The sequence below is a fragment of the Poecile atricapillus genome, chromosome 16 (assembly GCF_030490865.1).
Source record: "Poecile atricapillus isolate bPoeAtr1 chromosome 16, bPoeAtr1.hap1, whole genome shotgun sequence".
Taxonomy (NCBI): Eukaryota; Metazoa; Chordata; class Aves; order Passeriformes; family Paridae; genus Poecile; species Poecile atricapillus.
In genome coordinates, this window is record NC_081264.1 from 9,617,910 (window position 1) to 9,638,729 (window position 20,820).

At 50.0% G+C, this 20,820-nt stretch overlaps 1 protein-coding gene across 4 annotated transcripts in view; it reads left to right on the forward strand.

Annotated features, from left to right (window-relative positions):
- The window catches only part of TBX5 (T-box transcription factor 5), a 50,686-nt gene that overhangs the window by 14,777 nt on the left and 15,089 nt on the right, over positions 1–20,820 (forward strand). For all 4 annotated transcript variants that reach the window (XM_058851744.1, XM_058851743.1, XM_058851741.1 and 1 more), the window contains exons 3-7: positions 589–683; positions 3,347–3,466; positions 4,199–4,346; positions 6,364–6,516; positions 14,818–14,909. In XM_058851744.1, coding sequence (XP_058707727.1) covers positions 589–683; positions 3,347–3,466; positions 4,199–4,346; positions 6,364–6,516; positions 14,818–14,909 — 608 coding nt within the window. The remainder of the gene's footprint in view (positions 1–588; positions 684–3,346; positions 3,467–4,198; positions 4,347–6,363; positions 6,517–14,817; positions 14,910–20,820) is intronic.

Below are 20,820 nucleotides of genomic sequence, written 5' to 3' on the forward strand. Positions count from 1 at the left end.
TCGTGGGAGGGTGTAAATCTCCTCCGGTTGGCTCTGGGAGCAGCAGGGCCGGAGCACCGGGGGATTTCTCTGGGAGGATGCAGTTGGAGCCGGCTCCGGGGGCTCCCTCCCATCGCCTCCGCGCCCCACCGGACCCCGCTGCAGGCCTGCCCTAAGCAGCATCCCTCGTTCAGGCCTGGAACCTCGCTCTGGCCGGCTTTGGGACAGGGTTTTCCCGGGAATGCCCCGAGCTCCGGCCCGCAGAGAGCGGCCTTTCCCCTGCGGGGCCGAGAGGGGCCCGGCCGGGCTGTCCCCGCTCCCCCCGGGGCTGTCCCCACTCCTCCCGGGGCTGTCCCCGCTCCCCTCGGGGCTGTCCCCGCTCCCCTCGGGGCTGTCCCCGCTCCCCCCGGGTCTGTCCCCGCTCCCCCCGGGTCTGTCCCCGCTCCTCCCGGGTCTGTCCCCGCTCCTCCCGGGTCTGTCCCCGCTCCTCCCGGGGCTGTCCCTGCTCCCCCCAGGGCTGTCCCCGCTCCTCCCGGGGCTGTCCCCGCTCCCCCCAGGGCTGTCCCCGCTCCTCCGGGGGCTGACGCTCTGTGCCACCCCGCTCCGCAGGGCATGGAGGGCATCAAGGTGTTTTTGCACGAACGCGAGCTGTGGCTGAAGTTCCACGAGGTGGGCACGGAGATGATCATAACAAAGGCCGGGAGGTAAGAGCAGGGGGGGTCCGCGGTGCCCTCCGTGTTTGCGGGGACAGGAGGGACACACCCGCCCGGATGGGGGGCAGGGGGCACCTCCCTGGCACGGGCACAGCTCTGCTGTCCGAATCTCCCCGTGTGCTTGTGACTGTGTGTGAGTGTGAGTGTGTGAGTGTGTGTGTGTGTGTGAGTGTGTGTGTGAGTGTGTGTGAGTGTGTGTGAGTGTGTGTGAGTGTGTGTGAGTGTGTGTGTGTGCCACTGCCCGGCCATGGAGAGCCCGCCCTGCCTGCACAGACGCGGCACGAAGTGTTTCTTCTGGCTTCTTTCTAAACCAGAACAGTTGGATCATTAATTCCGACTTCAGGCCTTTGGAAACTTTCCAGGCGAACGCGAGTTGCAACCACTTGGCCAAAAAGCAAACTTTGTTTAGAGCAGCTCGGTGGGCCACTATTATTATTATTATTATTATTATTATTATTATTATTATTATTATTATTATTATTATTATTATTATTATTATTATTATTACTACAGTTTGGCTCTTCTGCTCCCCCCCTCCCAAGTTTTATGCCGTTTTACAGAGTTTTAAATTTATTTTTGCTGACTCTGGGGCGAATATTCCCAGCCCAGCCACTTCACCCCTTTTAAAAATCTATGCGGTCTTAAGCTACTGTTTATAGAGAGATAACAAAGCTGTTTAGATGCAGAGATAGATGCGTCCGCAAATCAATATCATGTGGGTGTATTTCTATGCGGGTGTTTATCTGCGTGGGTGTGCGGAAAAATATGCAGCCTTGCAAATCCAACTTTATTGGGGTTCTAATCTATTCCATGACCGGCTGTGTAAACCTGATCCGCAGATATTTATATGTGGACGCGGGTATTTTTGAGGGGATTTAACATTATCCTGGATATTAATGTGGTGGAGGGTTGTTCAATTGAAGAGTGGCCAGCGAGACGCAGTAAAAGAGTCTCTCCAGTCCTATCAACAAATTGGGGGCAGCCCGAGGGAGGATTTTCGTTGTGATTTTCAATTAGAATCCTTGGCGAAAAGGAGAAAAAGCTTCCACGTGTAGGAACAGTTTTAGATTGTAGGGACACAGTCAACAAGGCAGAGGCAAACTTTCATTTTGCCTCTGTCATCTGGCATTTGTTGTGGTCTTCCAAAATTTGCCTGAAGAGGGAGGGGGAAAATAAATACCGAGCTGGTTGGATAAAGTTTTAGCGAATAGATCTCGCCTTCCCCTTGAACCTCGCTGCTCAAAAACGGATTTCCAAGGGGTTTGTGGCCAAGGGGACGTGGGATGAAGTAGGGGGGATGAAGTCAGTGTTGGGATCTCCCGAAAAAAAAAAAACCAACCCGGTTCACAGGGGAAAAAAAAAAATAAAAAATAAAAAATCCAACCCTCGAAGGGAGACAGAAACCACCTTGCAGAAATTCCAAACAAAAATCGCTGTGGACAGAGATCTCATCTGGAGAGCAATAAAAGAGACATTTACAGGGCAGGGGCTCGAGGGGAGATGCGGGCTCGGTTTCCTCATTTCTATCATTGCCCGTGTTTATTGTTCAAGTCCCTGGTTCTGCTGCTCAGGTGTTTTCGATGGAGTTACAGATTAATCTCCAGGTGGAATTTGGTTTCTTCTCCCTTAAAATCTTAAAGTTCAGGGCTCGCTTCCTTCGCTGGGCGCTTTTCACCCCCCTTCAACTTTTTACAACCGAATTAAAGCCCAGCCCAGGTGCCCCACGGCAGAGATAAGATCCCGAGCCTCAGAGAAGAACGCGATATTTTTAGAGGTGTGGGGTTTTTATTTTTGGGGATTTTTTTTTCTTGTTTATGCCTGTTTTAAATCCGGGGCTCCATTTTCATCTGCTTTATTTTTAAATATTTGGAAAGCTCGAACTAAAATAACAGCAGTGGTTTAAGTGCCTGCCTTGCAGTAATGGAAAATATTTCGAAAAGCCCCTGCCTTGTGTGTATCCCAGGGTTTCCAAGGATTTGTCAGGTGTGTTTGCTGCTTTGTCAGGGTGATCACGGATTTTCTCTTACACCTGAGTGCGTGCAGGGTTTTTTCCCTCCGTATCTGTCCCCAGAACCTCAAGGTGTTCATATAAATGTATTTTAAACTGTTTATATTTCTATATATGTAATATATGAGAAAGTATTTCTATAAACATATACATTTATAGAAAGACATATTTTTTATAGAAGTATCTATATTATAACTTTTATTTTAAAACTTTTTTTTTTTGGCAAATTTCCTCTCCTGTTCCAGCAGTTTATGGAGGGAGGGAAGTAACTTGCTTCCAGAAGTTCTCACGCTCAGATTTGTTCAAAAAAACGGAGATTCAAACCCTCGGTGAAAGAAATAGTTAGTAAAAATAGGAATAGACGAGCAGACACACGAGGAGGTGAATAAACAAACCCACCAGCCTCGAAATTCCGATTTTGCTTTGATAAATCACCCGGTTCTCCTCGGATGGGACCCAGCACCCCCCAAACTTGTCCCCCGTGCCAAGGGGAGGGTTTCGGGAGGATCCACCTGGGAATGTGGCGCTGCCCTTTCGTTAAATGTCCCCCCCCTCCCCTGAGTCTCCTCCCCGCACGCGAAACCACCTTGGCAAACTTTCTCTGCTTTTATACTTCTATTTATTTACTTATTTATTCATTCAACAGGCGAATGTTCCCCAGTTACAAAGTGAAGGTCACTGGACTCAATCCAAAAACCAAGTACATCCTGTTGATGGATATTGTACCGGCGGATGACCACAGATACAAATTCGCGGATAATAAATGGTAGGCACGCGTGGGGGAGAGCCAGAGAGGGGAGGGACCAGAGCCCTGGGCTGCCCGGGCTGGGGAGAAACCCTTCAGTCAGCGGCTCGTCCTTCTTTTTCCACGCGAAATGTTGGGAGCCTCACCTGAGCGTAGTGGGATGTTCCCACAGCCCCTGTGGGAGAAATGCATCCAAAAATAAAAATGGGAAAAAGCGCAGAAATTCTGTCGCAACTAACGAATCCCGTTCGACGATGAGATTATTTGCTGTTGTGGAGCTGATGGCTTAATTATATTAAGGAAGGGAATAGCTCCGGGCAGGAGGATATTTAAGGATTGGTTTAAGGTTCCTTTCTCCTGGCTCGAGGGCCATTTATCGGGGAAGGATGGGGTTAAAGGCAAGGGGAGAGAGCCATCTCCGACGGGAAAGGTGCCAAGGAGCTCAGTAATTCCGCGAGCCAGCGGCGTTGGAAATGCCTTTTCTCCCCGGGCACGGGGTACCTGAGTGGGAGAGAGCCCCCGGGAGGGGATGGAGGGGAGCGGGGAGCCCCCGGGAGGGGCTGGAGGGGAGCGGGGAGCCCCCGGGAAGGGATGGAGGGGAGCGGGGAGCCCCCGGGAAGGGATGGACGAGACCGGGGAGCCCCCGGGAGGGGATGGATGAGACCGGGGAGCCCCCGGGAGGGGATGGATGAGACCGGGGAGCCCCCGGGCAGTCCCCAGGTGTCCGGAGCTGAGCCCCGTGTCCCCACGCAGGTCGGTGACAGGCAAGGCAGAGCCGGCCATGCCCGGCAGGCTGTACGTGCACCCCGATTCCCCGGCTACCGGTGCCCACTGGATGAGGCAGCTGGTTTCCTTCCAGAAGCTCAAACTCACCAACAACCACCTGGATCCCTTCGGACATGTAAGTACCGGGGCTGGGACGAGGGCACGGTGCGTGTCCAGCAGCCACGCGGGGTGTCACCCCCACCGAGTGTCACCCACCGAGTGTCACCCACCCTCAAACCCAGGGGTGGTGGGGTGGGGTTTTCACCCCTGAGAGAGCGGGATGAGCCCCACCGAGCATCCCCCAAAAACAGAATCATAACCCTTGAACCCGGGTTGTTTGGTGGGAATTGATTACGGACCCCCGGGGCCTGGAGTTCGCGAGTGGGTGAAACTCTCCTGGTTTACTTGGATATTTGGTACCTGATTTTAATTGCACGGGGAGTCCCGGATCGTTAAAATCCGCCCGCTGCCTCCGGGAATTTGCTTAACAGGTAAAATCAATCAGGCATAATTAGCGGAGGAAATAGGACCTAAAACGATGTGGATTCCTCGATCAGGGAAAGGAAAAAAAAAAAAGAAAAAAAAAGTAACAATAACTAAAGACAATTAGAAAAATTGAAGTCCCGCTCAAACTTCTTGGTCATTAAAAAGGTCTTTGCGAGGCTCGTGGGGCCGGGAAAATTTGTGTGAGTTCTGCAGCCAGGAACAGTTTTCCTTCAAAGGTCTCCAAAGATGCGAGTTCCTCTGAGCAAATATATATGTGCATGTATGAGTAATATATACATATATGTAATTGAACGAATATGTGACTCCAGATCCCACCAGCCCTTTTCAAGAGCGGATTTTTTCTCCAGTCTCGTTTCAACACTTCAGTTTCATTTTTTCCAAGTTTTTTTGTTTGTTTTTCTTCGCTATTTAATGATAAATTTTGTGCCATGAAATCCTCGCCCACGTGGTAGCCAAGAAGTGAGAGGGGTTTAGGGGAGAGGAGCCGGCAGAGTCCCCAGCCCACCCCAGTGCTGAGCATCCTTTTACAGCCTCCCCTTTGCACCTCCATTTGCGGGGGTTGATTTCCTTTTTCGTTTTATATTTTATATTTCGTTTTATAATTCGAATTTTAGTTTAATTCTACCTCGAGCTGGTGGCAAAGGGATTTGCAAGGGCCGCTTCCCAGGGATCAGGACCTTTCCTGGCCGGAAGAGGGAGGGGAGCAGCGCAGCCGGGGGAACCCATCCCACCCCCGGGGTGCTTTTGGGGAGAAGGGGGGGATCCGGCCCGGGGGGAAGGGGCCAGGCATCCCCGCTGGGAACAGGCGGCTCTGGGGAAAAAGTCCCTCTAAACAAACCGAAGACGCTGAGGGGACAATAAGGGACTTCAGAGGAGGAGCTGCGCCAGGAGCCTCTCAATTAGAGTCGCTGTAATGAAATTAAAAACCATTAGATCGTTCACCGTTGATGTCTACGACTTTCCTGGATGTCAAAGCAATTTGCTTAAACCCCCGGGACGGGGGAGGCGGCGGCGGGACGCGCTGCGTCTCTCTGTCGCCAGGGTCCGGCAGTCATTATCGGGCCCGAGCGGCCCCCCGCCGCCGCCACCGCCCCCCATCTTCCCCCGAGATTAACCCGGTACCGAGCAGGGCCCGCTTTTTATCGGGAACACCGCGCTCCAGCCCCTCCCGGCTCCGCCACCGTCCTCTCCTTCCCGTCCTCTGCTGGCGCATGGCCCTAAATCCCCAAATCCCTCCGGCTCTCTTCTCTCGCCCTTTCTTCTCTCTTTACCACCCTGGGATGGATGGGGGTGTTGAGATGCCCAGGGCCCCCTTTGCCCCCAGCAGGTGTTGGGGGAGCAGCTGAACCCTCGGGGGATTGTGCGGGCAGGGCTGGGGAGGGGGGAGCAGGTGAGGAAACGCCTTTCCCAGCACCTCCCGGCCCTGCTGGGCTCCTGGTGAGGGTTCTGGAAAGATCCCCGCCCCTTCCCCAGCACCTCAACCTGCCCTCTGAAGGGAGCCCTGAAAAGGGTGAAGGCTTTGGGAAGGTGCTGCGGGTTCCTGCTGGTGTCTGTCCTTCCTTCTCCTCCCCTGGGAAGGGATGGGATGCGCCGTGCTGTGCCCCCTCCATTCCCACGGGATGTCCTCTCCTTCTCCCCTTGCCCAGATCATCCTGAACTCCATGCACAAGTACCAGCCCCGGCTTCACATCGTGAAAGCGGACGAGAACAACGGCTTCGGCTCCAAGAACACCGCCTTCTGCACCCACGTCTTCCCAGAGACCGCCTTCATCGCCGTCACCTCCTACCAAAACCACAAGGTGAGGGGCTGGGCCGGCCCCCGCCCCGGCAAACCGCATCCCGCTCCTTCCCTCTTCCCGCTGCTCCTCCTGAGGGGCTCGGCCCCTCTTCCCTCCCTACTCCTTTCACTCCTTCTTTTTCTTTTCCCCTTTTCTTTCCTTCCTTACTTCTCCTTTTCCCTTTCTTTTTCCTCTCCTTTCCCCCCTCCTCTTCCTTGTCCCCGTCCTTTTCTTCTCCTTGTCCTCTTGCCCTTTCTTCTTCTCGCCTCCCCCCCAATCCTTTTCCTTTCCTTCCTTCTCCTTTCTCTTCCCCTTTCTTTCTTTCTTTTCTTTGTCCCCTTCTTTCTCCTATCCTTGTCCTCTTTTCCTTTCCCTTCCCTTGCCCTTTTTCTTCCTCTCTTCTCCCTTCCCCTTTCCTCTCCTCACATCCCCATCCCATCCCCTCTGTTATTCCTGGCCACACAAAGCATCCACAGCCAGGCTCGGGGCGAGCCGGGGAAGGGGGAATGAGCTCACCAGGATGCTCTGCTCACACGGAGACGACCAACCGAGGAAGTTTGCTTTATCTTCCCCCCTCCCCACGGGTCAAAGGCTCCTAATCTGGAGGAGGGAGCCGGGCGCTCCCCTCGGCGGCCGGGCGCTGATAACCCGGCTGCGCACGGGGGGCTGCGGGCTCGGCAGCCGGGAGGCCCGGCCAGGAAAGGGAGCCTCAGCTCCCGAGTTCAGGCAAACAAAGCACGAAAATAACGGGATGGCTTTGTCTTCTGCTGGAATAGAAAAGGGTTGGGTGGATTAAGGGTTTTCTTGGCGTGCTGTCGCTGCCCCTCTGTGAGGAGCCCACTCCTCCCGCTCCTTCCCGGCTTGGTTTTGGGCTTCCCCAGCCAGCAGGGGAGGAGGAGGAAGGCTGAAGGTTTAGGGCAGGGTGGTTCTCCTCAGATCATTCAGGGATGTCTTTCAGCAACTGTCCCTTGCCACTGCCCACAGACCCTCTCTGGCGCACAGCCCCATGAAAACTAAATTTCTTTCAGCAAAAAAACTTATTCTTCTCTTAATCACATAAAAAGCACTTCCTATAAACTTGTACTTGCAGGCAGGTAGGGTGGCTCCTCTGTACCCGGTATAATAATTGTTTCTCAAACAGAGAAAAGTCATTTAGCACCCCAAAGAAATCCTGGATGCTTTCCTGGAAATGCAGGTTCCTGAACCTGTGTGAAACAATTGCATTTCCTCCATCCACCAGCTGACCAGCAAGATGTAGAGAGCAGAGCTGGGCTGGAGAAGAAAGAGTGTTCCACCATAACTAGGGAGAAAGGAAAATACTTCCCTGCCCTTTAAAATAGGAGCTGCTGGCACAGCTGGGACAAGCAAACCGAATCCAAATTGAGTCCTTGCCAAATTATGCCTTAAATTATAACTCCACTGTGGATGCTATAAAATCAAGTTTAACTTCTGCTTGATGGATTTGGAGAAAGAATATAATATTAATAGAAGTGGGAGTTAATAAAACAGGACACACTGCCTGCTTTAAAGGCATTTGCCAAGGAGAAAACAGACGTGAATGGAACTGTTCTCCTTTGAAGAAAAATGGGGCTGTTTTATAGGAAATGATCATGCAAATAAAACGAAAGCAAAGCAGGAACATGTAAGTACAGTAGTTTGGGAAAACTGCCATGCTAGGAGGAGCAGGAATATTTGATTGTAAATCAGCAACATCTGTGTGATAAGAAATGACATGTGTGCATCTGACACAGGCAGGAATCCCCACAGCCACACACACTCCCAGCCCAGCAGACACTCGCACCCACCAGGACACATTTTACACACCCCTGACACGTTTTACAGGCTCTGACATCCCTCTGCCCCCTGACACACACATTCCCCCTGTGCTGCTTGGAATCGAGGGGAAATGGAGGAAAAGTGGCTGTAGCCCCAAGATAAAATCCCAATTGGGAAAGATGGAGTCATAAAAATAAACCAGGGGATGATCTTCCCTAAATGGCATCTCCCTGCAGGGGAGGGAAGAAAATTTGTAGCTCGCCCCAGTGCAGATGGGGAATGATTTTGGGGTTGATGCAAATGCTGAGGAGAAACATCCTCCAGCTGAGGTGGGTGAAACTGAGTTGGAGCCTTTTCCACCAACAGAAACCTGAGCTCAGCTTTCACAGCTGAGGAGTTGCTTGGAAAGCCAGATTTTCCTCTTGCAAATCAGGCTGCACTTCCCCCTGCCATAAAGGATGGCAGCCCCCTGATGTGTGGGGCATCCCCAGCTCTTGTGTCAGTGCATTGCTGATTTTCCCCATTTTTCTCCCTCACCTTCATCCCTCACCTGTAGCTCATCCCTCATGCAATCCTCCCCATCCACCCCACCCAGCCTCTGGCATATTTTACACGAAGTTTTATACACCTATGTATTTTACACACACAAATTCATCCCTGCATGGGGTTTAGGTTTCAAGAGCTCTGTTATGGCTGAATTCTATTGCAGAATTAATTGTGTGACTCACCCCAAAACGTATTTGAGTCCATGCTTACACAGCTTATAGAAATACCTGCCTGCTTCCAGATAGGTCAATTTATTTCAAGAGCACAGCTGCAATCCCAGTGCAGGGCTTGTGCTTATTTCCCCTGATATTTTAGACAGCCTGAAAAGATATTTAAGCACCCTGGGATCTCCCTCTTCTCAGCCCTACTCCCCAAAAAGAGGCTTAAGCTATGAAGAGAGTTTTGGTGAAGTTTTCAGGGCGGTTGTCAGCAGCTCCATTGGTCACCTCCCCCCTCTCTGCTACCCTTAAAAACACCCCAGAAATATCGAGGTGTTAAAAAAGGTCACATGCACATTTAATTTCCTTGCCATTTACACAATGGGTGCTTGCAATCAGGTTGATTCCCAAATATTAACTTCTCCTGCAGTTAAGCACCGTTTTGCTGTAGCTTAAATCATTGGCTTGTATTTATTAGGTACGAGCTCCCTGCTTAGGACCAGGAAATGAACCTAATAGACAGAAATAATTAAGGTTCTGCCCTCACGAGGGTTCTTTCAAAAACAAGAATTCACAACAATTATTCTCATTAATTTTTACAACCTACCTTCCCCCTTAGCTGGACTTGGGCTTTATATTGATTCCCCCCCTCAGGATATCTGGTTTTATGCTGATTTTTTTTTTTTACTCCACCCTAAGTCATTTAACATTCTTGGTAGCCAAAATTCTTTTGAGGAAATGTTAGCCCTAGGTGGGATGCTACAGACACCCAGAAATGCTGCGTGCAGCAGGGCAAAGCAGAGGAGCAGGGCATGGCTGAAGACTGGATTCACTCCCAGACACCTGGTGGGGTTCCTGGATAGAGAGGTTCATCCTCCCCCTAAAAAGACCCGGGGCTAAAATCATGCTGCTGGGTGAGCTGGTGCTCCATTCTGGGGAGTTCTGGAGAGCTGCCTGTCCCTTCTGAGATGTGGCTTCTTGTTCTGTGTTTGAGGGCTGGAGCTGGGCAGGTCCTTGGGTGTGAGGTGTCTTCTCCTCAGGGCTCCGTTTTCCTTGTCTTAGGTTGCAGGTGGCCACCAGTGTGGTGTCCTGGCTGGCATCTCCTGGGATTCCTCTGTGCAGTCCCCCAGCTCTCCCTGCCCTGCCTGGGGCCATCATCCCTGTGTTTCTCCATCTCATTGGCAAGAGGGGACAGCCTCTCTCCTCACCCAGGGCAGACTCCTCTCCAAAGAGGGGTGCCCCGGGTGCTGAGGGAGACAGAGCTCCCTGGGCTTAGGCAAGGTGAGACCAAGTAGCTCCTCTTCACCACCAGATCTGGTGGCTCCTGTGCAGCCCTTGGGCACCTGAGGATGGCAGTGAGCTGTCCCTGACCCTCTGTGGGTGCCTCACATCTCTGCTCTCAGATCCTCAGTGCTGTTCCAGGCCTTGGTGGGACAGTGCTTCCTTCCAGAGGTCTCATGCCCTTCACAGCTGTGGCTGGGCCAGCCTTGTTTCCTCCTGTCCCCAGTCTTGTCCCTGCCCCCTGCCAGCCCTGAGCCCCTGGACCCTTTTGGTCCCCAAAGCAGCCCCTCTCCTCAAGCTTGGCAAGGACAGCCTCTGGATCCAGCATCCTTCCCACCTGCAGACTCATCTCCTTCCCCCAAAACACTGTGCCAAGGCTCTCCTCCCATCCTTCATCCCTGTGTCCCAGTTCAGCCAGCAGCCTCCTCAATGAGCCCCTCTGTCTCACCCCAGAACCTCCAACCAGCCTCCCAGTCCCTCCCATTTCCTTCACTGCCTTTGGGTCCGGCACCTTCTCCCTTCTGCCAACAACTCCCCCCTCTCCTCCCTTCTGCTGGCCTTTACCTCAGGCTCCGAGTCCCAGCTCCCATCCAGCTCCTCTGCTTGGCCCAGATGTTCATGGGCTCAGCAGGCACCTTGTCTTCATCTATTTCTCTTCTTCCCACTCCTCTGGGAAGTGGATTCTTCCCCTCCTCCTCCATCCTGCCTTGGTTTCCACCTGGGCTACACAAGAGCAGGAAAGACAAAGTCTCTGTGCCCTCCAGCCCCAGGGCCAGCCTGCTGTGGCTCCATCACTGCCAGCTCCAGCGCTGGCACGGCTGGTCCTGGCCCCTCTGCCACCCTGAGCAGGACCACAGCCACCTGCAGGCCTGGGAGAACACGGATCCCCACGGAGAGGGGAGGTCCATGAGTGCTCTGCACCTCTCACAGGTGATCACCTGCATCTCTTCATCACTAAATGGTGATTTTTCTTTTCCCCCATCAGTTTTAAATTGTCCAAGTGGCATAGATCTGAGAGAGAACTCAGAAATTAAGGATCCACATTCCTTGCAGAACATGAAGTCCTTTTCCAAAATGCCCAACCTTTCTTAGTTTCAGAAGAGCCCAAAGAGATCAGGCTGTAGTGTTTTCCCTTAGCTGAAGTACTTAAAAACAGTTGATTGCAAAATAAGTAAATAAAATAGAGCCCAGAGCACCAGGTGCACATCACCCCTAACAATGTTTTAACTTTGTTCCAACTTCTAAAGTGAGAAGCAACTGAGAAAAATCTTATAATGACAAGTTCTTGATAGAAAATAATACAAAATGGTAGTTTTGATTTTGGCCATGATGATATTCATGAGCCCTTAGGCACAAATCCTATTTCCACATGTCTGTGGAAAAGGAAAAAGAAGCAAAGCATCTTTCCTCAACCTAACTCAATGCAAAGCTAAATTTTGTCATGCTGGAGCTGGAGACACTGTTGGGAAGGTCTCAGCAGAAGAACTTCATGGTCAATTAGCCAAGGGAAGGGAGTGCAGGGAGCAGCCCAGGGATTCCTTTGGGATTCCCAATTCCATTGGGAACTGTCACTTCCCATTAAAGTGAAGATGAACCCATAGGTCAGACAAGCCCTGAAAAGTGGAAATCTGGGAGGCTTCACCCTGCAAAGCTCTGGTCTCCAAGGGTCGTGGCAGCTTCAGGAACCAGTGAAGCTTCGCCGTCGGTTTCCGTCAGTAACAAATACGCAAACAAAGCCCTTCAGTTTTATTGAAGCTCTGCTGTATAATTCAGCCCTGGGCACTCTGTCTTAATGACCTCGCAGGACGTTGTATTTTGTTTTATTTTTCATGAGGTAATTGTCATTTGACTTTCTGACAGCTTTTCTTCCCCCCTGTCCCCCCATGAGTTATAGCCAATTAAACTCAGTTTTGCTGTAGCCAAGCTGATCCAGAAGAAGGTTATTTCCACCCCGTGTTTGCTTTTCCACCTCTGAAATAGTTTGGAAGTCAGGCAAAGAAGTGGCCAAGCGAAATATCTTCCACAGGTTGTTTTCTCAAGCAGGGATTCACCAGTTTTTTCTCTATTTTCTAGTTTGTTGTGTACAGTTCTGTTAAATCTGGCTTGGGCTCTCCTGGCTTTGTGGTGGCTGATGCCATGAGTTGTCACCTAGGGGAACTTTGCTCTGGAAGCTCCAATCCATCTGAGGTACATCAAAGGTCTGAGAATTAATTCTAAACCTGTAGTCCTTGGTTTTTAGATGCCTTCAATCCAGAAGATCCTGAATTTTAAGGAGGCTGAGGTTGGCGTGATTCTCTTGGGGCTTTTGGCCACCAGCATCAATGTCTTTGCTTGGAAGCGTGTTTGTCTTGTGGGTTAGGGGTCTTCTCTACTCCTAAATCAACAGACTTGCAATATTGGGGTCCTATTTTGATATTTTGGCTGCTATTTCATGGGTGACTAAAAGCTTGAAGAATTAAATGGGGCATTCAACTGAGGCGCTTAAACGAGGGGCTGGAGCACTGCTGGCTCCTCCTCCTGTGAGCAGAGTGCACTGGGGAGCTGTGAAGGCACTGCCACCCACCCCTGAGCCCTCTGGCAGTCCCCATCTCCCTGCCTGGACTGGAGCAGGGAGCCGAGGCTCCCAGTGCCGGCGCCTCGGTTAAAATGCCTTCGGTCAGCTTGGGATGAATCCGGCCCTTTGTGCCTTTGTGCGCTGGTGCCAATCCTGTAAATCCTCACTCACTGAAGGACTTCACTTATGCGAGCAAATATTGCCATTGGGGTCGGTGAGGGAGGACAACTCCTACATTTACAGGGCTTCAGGAACATTCAGAATGTTGAATAATGCCTATTAGTCTAGAAGAGTCACCACCTTCAAACCGATAGGCAGTGGCTTTGCAAAATACAGAGCCGGTTGTGTAATAATTTGGGGCTTTTAATTACAAAACATGCCTCTGTTTTATTGCTAGAGAATGGCTCAGCTGGCAAATTGACCCCAAAAGATTGTTTGTTTACCCTTCTCCTTGAAATCTGAAATGAGGGACCAAAAAAAAAAAGTGCCGAGGGCTTGTTTATGTGCTGAAGTACCGTCCTGATTTAATGGGGTTGCCTGTGGAGACAAGTGTAAGTGTGGTGGGGGGCTCTGTGAGAAATTTGGGGCTGAACGAGGCAAAAATGGCAAATAAACAAATGGCCCTTGGAAAAAAATATGCAAAAAATACAAGAAAAGAGCAAAATAATCTGGTTGTGCATACACCTGGCGAGGCTTGCTATTGACACTGGGCGAGCCAGATTTTCCTCTTTGGATTTTGGCAGGAAGGTGGGCCCAGTTGTTTGTGCTTGACTTGGTGAACATGAACTTGTCTCTGTTCTCCCTCCGTTAATCCTGAGCTCTTCCCTTCCCCTTGGGCAGCTTTTGATAGGAAGGAAGGGACGGGGTTTCCATAAGACGTGGTGAGAGCGTGAAGTGGCAAACACAGAGTTTTGTCTTTCCTCCTGGGCAAGTGTCTCTCCTGATTCCTTGCTGAGAGCTCAGACTGCCAGGCAGTGATGGAGAAAAGAGAAAAAAAGGGAACTTTTCCCTCTTCTGCCCAAATTTTGGGGCTTTGCAGCACTATCACACCTGATCCAGGCTCAGTCCTGTGCTGCCAAGGTACCAAAGCATTTGCATCAGATTTGGCAAGGCAGAGTGAGTTTTTACAAAATCCACAGGGCAGCGGAGGATTTTGCTGGTCCACAATTAATATTGGCTTAAATGACAAACCCTGCTCACCAAAACCCTCAGGAAAAGAAGTGCAGGAAGGGATTGAACCTCTTGGAGCAGCACAGTCCCTTTGGGTAAGGGCATGGTCTGTCCAGCAGCTGCTTTAAATGTTAAATATAGATGTTTTTAGAGGCCCAAAGTTGAGTCTGAGTGGGTTCATCTGGCTAAAATTTAGATTCAAAAGGTGGGCAAACCAGAATGAATGGGGAGACAAAAAATCCTCCAGGGTTTGATGGTCACAGGTGAAGTTGCCCTCAAAGTCATTTATGTCATTAGTCCATTCAGTGCTGCCAGATGTGGGGCAGGTGGCAGAGGCAGAGGACCTGGAGCACATTTGGCTGGTGTGAAATACCCAAAGGGTGAGATTCACCCTGCTGGGAGAGAGGGTGCAGGGTCTGAGGTTCTGGTCTTGCCTGTGCATCGATGAGGAAAATATTGTTGGGATTTGTTCAGACCCAGTTTCCATCCCTGGTCCTCTGAACAGTGGGGCCCTTTCTGTCCCAACAGCAAAATGCAAGTAAGAACTCTCAGAAAGCAGATTTTCTCCAGAGAAAAATGTGTGTGAGCAGTCCCACATGTTAGTTATGGGACAAGCCTGGGAGAAGCGAGAGGCTGTTGACAGGAGATATTTTTCTGGTGGAGCATTCTAGGGAAAGGCCCATCTGGAGTGGTCAGTGAGCTGAGGGATGGCTGGAGCTCCTGCAAGCTGCATTTTCCCTCTCATCCCACCTGCCTTGGGTTTAATAACCACTCTCCCCTCTCTCCCAGGCCATGCCTTGGACTGGTGATGACCCCGTTGCGTTTCCTCCCTTTCAGATCACCCAGCTGAAGATTGAGAACAACCCCTTTGCCAAAGGCTTCCGTGGCAGTGATGACATGGAGCTCCACAGGATGTCCAGGATGCAGAGGTAACGCGTGTCACCCTCATGGGGACCCTGCCAGGGTCACCAGAGACACCTGGGCTTTGCTTGCCAGGCTTGGCCTGGGCCAGGACATGGTGCCACTCCCTGCCTTGGCACCTGCATGGGTGTTCTCCATCAGGTTGTTGGAATATTCCCAGGATGTGGGGCCAAAATCCTGGGCCTCCTGCTCCTTCTGCTCTTAATTGCTGGGTGGCAGAGCAGGACCTCAGCTGTGGGACTTTGCATTTCTTTCAGACAGGTTCCCATCCTTTAGCTTTGTACTAAACTCTCACCTCTGAGGCTGCACGTGGACCCATTAAAAACTTGGAGTAGCTGGGAGGAGCTCTGGCCACCAGGCCACTGTGGAAGAGTTCCTGAGTGTTCTTTCCTCTCCAGTGACAGTGCTTTAAAGACAAAGCTCCCAGCCTTGTTTTGGGAGCAGGTTTTTTAAGCCTGCTCCGCTTGTCTCTGGAGATGGTGGTGGAGAGTCCTGTGCTCTGTTGTTACTGGTTTTGGCAGGAGGAGAGTGTTTGCCTGCTCGGTTCTGGATGTGCAGAGGTGTGGTGGTTTCAGGTTGAAGAAGGAAAGGTTAGAAAATGTTGGGACCTCCAGGGCCAGGTGGCTGAGGAGACCTTTTTGAATCTCGGGTTTGGCTGCAAGTACTTAAGCTGAAAACTAAGCCTAAATCTTGTTTGAAAATCCTGTTTAATGTCCCTTTTTAAATGTCAGGTCCTGCTGGTAATTAACTTTGTGCTTTTCCCTTCACTTGGAACTTTCTCCATGTGTCAAGCTGCTTCCTGGCGCAAATGTTTTGCAGGAATGGTGCCATACCCATAATTCTAACTAAGACAGGCAGAGATTCTCAACAGAGCATTTTCCAGGAGGGGAGGAGCCTCTCGGATCCTTTATTCTCTGGTTCCTGCTGGAGGGACCTGTTTTGGGATCTTCTGCTGGGAGGGTTTTTCCCACTGCCCACCCAGGAGCCAGCCATAGGTGGTCACTTCTGGTTGTTGTAGCTGATGACCTGAGCGTGGCTCTCCATAGCCAGGAAAATTGTGCTGTCAGGCACCAAATAATTCCTACAATCCTGCAAACACGCCCAGAACCCACCTCAAACTGGGCAAATGTCCTCCTGTGTACAAACATGCTCAGGCTCAGCCCCAGGAAAGCCAAGATAGATGTATAAAAAAGGTACATGTAACACTTAATCTGCTCCATCCAAATCATCTCCGTGGTCTCCTGAATGTGCCCTGTGTTCCCTGCCTGCCCTTTCCAACAGATCCCGGCAGGATCTGTCAATATTTATTTATTTATGGTGGCACTACCTGTTGAAATAACTCCCTCCAGCCCGTGCCAGTCTCCTAACTTCTGCTGGAACTTGAGTGATGATGTGTCCCCCCCAGTCTTACTCTGCTGCCAAACCAGCCTTTCACTACAGGCACTGGAAAGATTTGAAGGTTTGGATTCATGGGGGGTTTTTTTTTTTGGAGCAGGAGGGAGGAGGTGGAACAGGGAGGATTCTTAGGAAGGGCTCGGTGCCATGTGAAGAGCATGGCTTCAAGCCACGCTGAGCCCCTGCTAGAAATTGATTGGCATTTTTATGCAGGGGTTGTGGTCGATGATCCAGGGAACAGAAACACTTGGAATATATCAATCCACCCACTCAGGCCTGGCAGGGCTGGAAGGGTTAAAATCGTTGCCTTTACTGGATAATTTCTGATGTTCATTTTTATAACTTTGCAGAGGAATGGCTGTGTGCCTTTACAAAGGTGGCATTTTTTTAAGGGAGGGCAGGATAAGATGATTATAGTAAAATAAAGAGCCATTCAAGCTTGCAAATATGTGCCCACCTTTGTGGGTTTTTTATGTAGATATATGAATATATCCAAAATTATATATGAAAATATATAAACCCATATATAAAATCAGTCATATATGTAAATAAATTGTAGCTATAAAAAATAGGTTGTGTCTATGAGATAAAGAGCCATTCAGGATTGAGAATGTTGCAGAACTATGCCCTGCCTTTTGTGGGTTTATATAGATTTAATATATAAATATGTATTAAAATGTAATTAAATGTATATAGTATATATTTTAATATATAAATGTATGTTTATGACATCATTTCCCAGTGATGGACCAGACAGTCTGTCCTGGTTTTAGGGGAATGATGTCCATTTAAGCCCTTGGAGGATGTGATGGGATGCATTTTTAGTGTTATTCCTTCATTATGAAAAACAGCAGCTGGAAAACCCCCACATTTCTGTGACAGTGCACAGCCTTTTGTACCTGACATTCACCATGGCTTTGAGTCCATCTCTCTCCATGCCTTTCTCCTTTCCAGGGCCTCACATATTGGTTTTTTCCTCTAATTTCCCAGAAAAAAAGTTACTAAGTCTGTCCAGATAGAACTTGATTCAGGAGTGATGTGAAGGCTTTTGGCAGCAGAGGATTTCATTGAAATAGAGAAGTCACAAGCTCCAGAGCAATCCATATTCCAAAAAATGTTCATTTTCCTCCCACTACCTTTCTTTCCTGAAGCAAAAGAGGTGCCTTCAACAGCTTTTTTGGTAGGATGGACCCTCTGGAAAGAACAGGTTTTTCAAAGTTTTCAAGTTTCTGACCATGAGATTGAGCTTTTTTTATTTTATTGATTAATGAGAAAAAAAAAACCCAAAAACTTTAAAAAAGAAAGGAAAATGCATAGAGGGATGTGAGTTTTAGCGCATGACCCCATGGTAATGATGCAGTTTAAAAACACAAATCAGGTAAAAATGATGCTGTTGTGATGATGGGAATTTTAGATGCAATGTTCATTTTGGATCTCCTACCCCTCTGTGCTGTAAGGACAATTTTGTCTCCACTGAGAGCTTCTGCCTGTGCCAAGAGGAATTTGGTGTGCAGTGCAGGAGCAAAACATGTGGCAGGGACCCACAGAGGGTGAAGTTCATGCAGAGACAACACCTGCATTGTGGGGCTTCAAATCCCCCACTCATGAGTCAAAATGGGGCTGTGCTGATAAACCCTGGGGTGATTTGGGGGTTGCATGCAAGTCACGGCTTTTATTATATTCATTTTTGTCATCTTTGACTGCCAAAGGACAGCAGGGAGAAGAGTTTGTGGGTCTGGAGCACTGAGAGGGAGCAATTCTGCTCAACCCTGTGACCAATTCTTGCTGCTCATCTGCAGCTCCCATTGTCTCTGGTGGTTCTTATGGGGGCTTCTGGAAGTCTGGAAGCCCCTCGTTGTTTTGTGTTCAGATTAATGCAGTTCAGCCCTTGAAGCTTCTTATTGGGAAGGCTTTTGAGGGGGATGATGATGCTGTGAAATGGTGGCTCTTGGCTCCCTCGCTGGGTCCTCTGAGCCCTTGAAAAGTGACCAAAAAATCCAGAATGATCCATGTGACAGGGAAGAGTGACAGTGCAGTCTGACGTTGTGGCTGTGTTTTCTCCGTCAAGGATCACGAGCCAGTTTGCTGCCGTTGGCATTAATCCACAGCAATCTTCTTGGCTCCAAAGGAATTATTCCAAAGATTTTCATGTGTCATTGAGAACAGAAACAGGGCCAGCCACAGAGGACACAAAACCAGTTCTGTGAGTCAGAGCCAGCATGACAGAGATGAGAGTGCATTTTGGGGCAGGAATGGATGAGCCTCTGCATTCCAGCATCCTGTTGGACTGACAGGCACCCGGCTGACTCGTGCCTGTTGGTCTTGGTCTGCTGCAAATGACCTCGTTCTTCTTGTGTCTCTCACTGCTTCTTGAATCCACCTCCATTTCCTAGCTCTGTCACTGAAATCTGCCAGGAGTCACCCTCTGTCTGAAACGTTTTCAGTGTGAGACTTGGCGTTATCACATCTGCTGGGGAGAGGATGTTTCCTTCCAGCACGCATCCCCCAGGAAATCTTCCTGGTCCCGGTTGAAACTGCAGGCTTTGAAATGTGTTCTGTAGAATCTGACAAAATTGAAATGAAATTTAAAAAGAAGCTGGGCAGACCTCACTTATTCACAGCTTTTTTGAAGTGAGAAAACCACTCAAGAAACACAGGGTAGCTGCAGTTTCTGTCATTGACCCTCCTTTGGGGGATCTGAGCAGCAGGATTTGATCAGCAGAAGCTCAGCCCAGCAAGAAGGGATGAAGTGCTGCCTCTGGCTCATATCCATTCTCCAGCTCCTCTTGTGTTCCTCTTACTCCGACATATTTTTCTTGAGAAATTTATTTTTTTATTTGCCTGCTAATGAGAGCTCTTGGTCTCTGCCTGGTTCTTTTCACTGCTGATTCTCGGTTGCAGTGCTGGCTTTGGGCTGCACTGCTCAGAGGAGTTTCTAACAGACCACAGGATCATGGAATGGTTTGGGTTGAAGAGACCTTAAAGATCATCTCATTCCACCCCCTGCCATGGGCAGGACACCTTCTGCTATCCCAGGTGGCTCCAAGCCCTGTCCAGCCTGGCCTTGGACACTTCCAGGGATCCAGGGGCAGCCACAGCTTCTCTGGACACCCTGTGCCAGGGCCTGCCCACCCTCACAGGGGTGGATTTTTCCCTAGTACCTGATCTAAACCTATTCTGTCAGTGTGAATCCATTTCCCCTTTTCCTGTCACTCCAGGCCCTTGTAACAGTTGCTCTTCAACCTTCATATAGTCACCCTGAAACCTTCTCCTTTCCAGAGACAAATTCCAATCCCAGTTCCTTTCCTCCCATCAGAGCTGCTCCATCCCTCTGGTGCCTCCTCTGGATCTGTTCCAGCAGCTCCAGGTCCCTCCTGTGCTGGGCCCCAGGGCTGGGGTGGCTCTGCAGGTGGGGTCTCACCTGGGCAGGGCAGAGGGGCAGAATTCCCCTTCCTCCTGCCCATGATGCTGGGGAGGCAGCCCAGAACATGGGAGGTTTAATGGGTGCTGGGGTATGTCCAGCTCTCCCCCACCAGCATCCCCAACCCTTCTCCCCAGGGCTGCTCCTTCATTTCATCCCCAGCCTGGATTGATCCAGAGATTGCCCCAGAGCAGCACCAGCAGCACTTGGCCATGTTCAGCTGCCTGAGATTGCCTTGCATACACCAAGTCCAGGGGTCTCGGGCCCTCTGGGGTCCTGGCAGGAAGATCAGGACATTTGCTATGTTGGAGGAGAGTGGGGCAGTGAACAGACTCCCATGTTCCTCAGTGGGTGTTTTCATTTGTGCTGCTGCACATCCAGTCTTGGGAATTATTCTCTGTGGGGCCGCTCTGCAGTCCCCATGTGGAGAGGGGTCATGTTTAATCAGAGGCTGAGACTGCAGGAAGTACTCGATAATTCCTCTCCTACCACCTCCCTTCCTGCTGTAGTTTATCCATTTCCAGACAGCCTCTTGAGAGTGGCTCAATTTTATTTCAATATGCTGGAAATCAGCTGAAATGAATGCACACTGACAAGTTTTGGTTTGGTTTGATTTTTATTTTTTTTTCCTGGGAGATGATCTGTTTATTCCAGGCAGTATTATTTTCCCCTTCTTCCTTTTGCTGTGTCTGTTATGTCTGACTTCCACTTCTTCCCTGCTCTTGAGCCTCAGCAGGAAGGACAACAATTGATGGTCTGGGAACTATAAACCCCAAAGCCACTGAGTTGTGTTTGCACATCTGGAACTGGGGGTTGATTCTGTGCTGGGTAGAGGGGACAGCACTGATAGGGTGACAAATATTTCTCCTTTCATTGGGACTGCCCAAGGAGGAGTTAAAATCTCCTGGAAATTTGGGAAGAGTTGGGGGGATTCCCTGTGTTCAGCCTCAGGTCAGGTTTTAGACCAAGGTTTGATATTGTGAACAAGATTTAGACAGTTCAGGATACAAAACATTGGATAGCTCAAGGCTTTCCAGAGCTGCTGTAAGAACATGGAAAAGAAATATTTTCCCATGTCATGCTTCACTTTGACCTCCAACAGA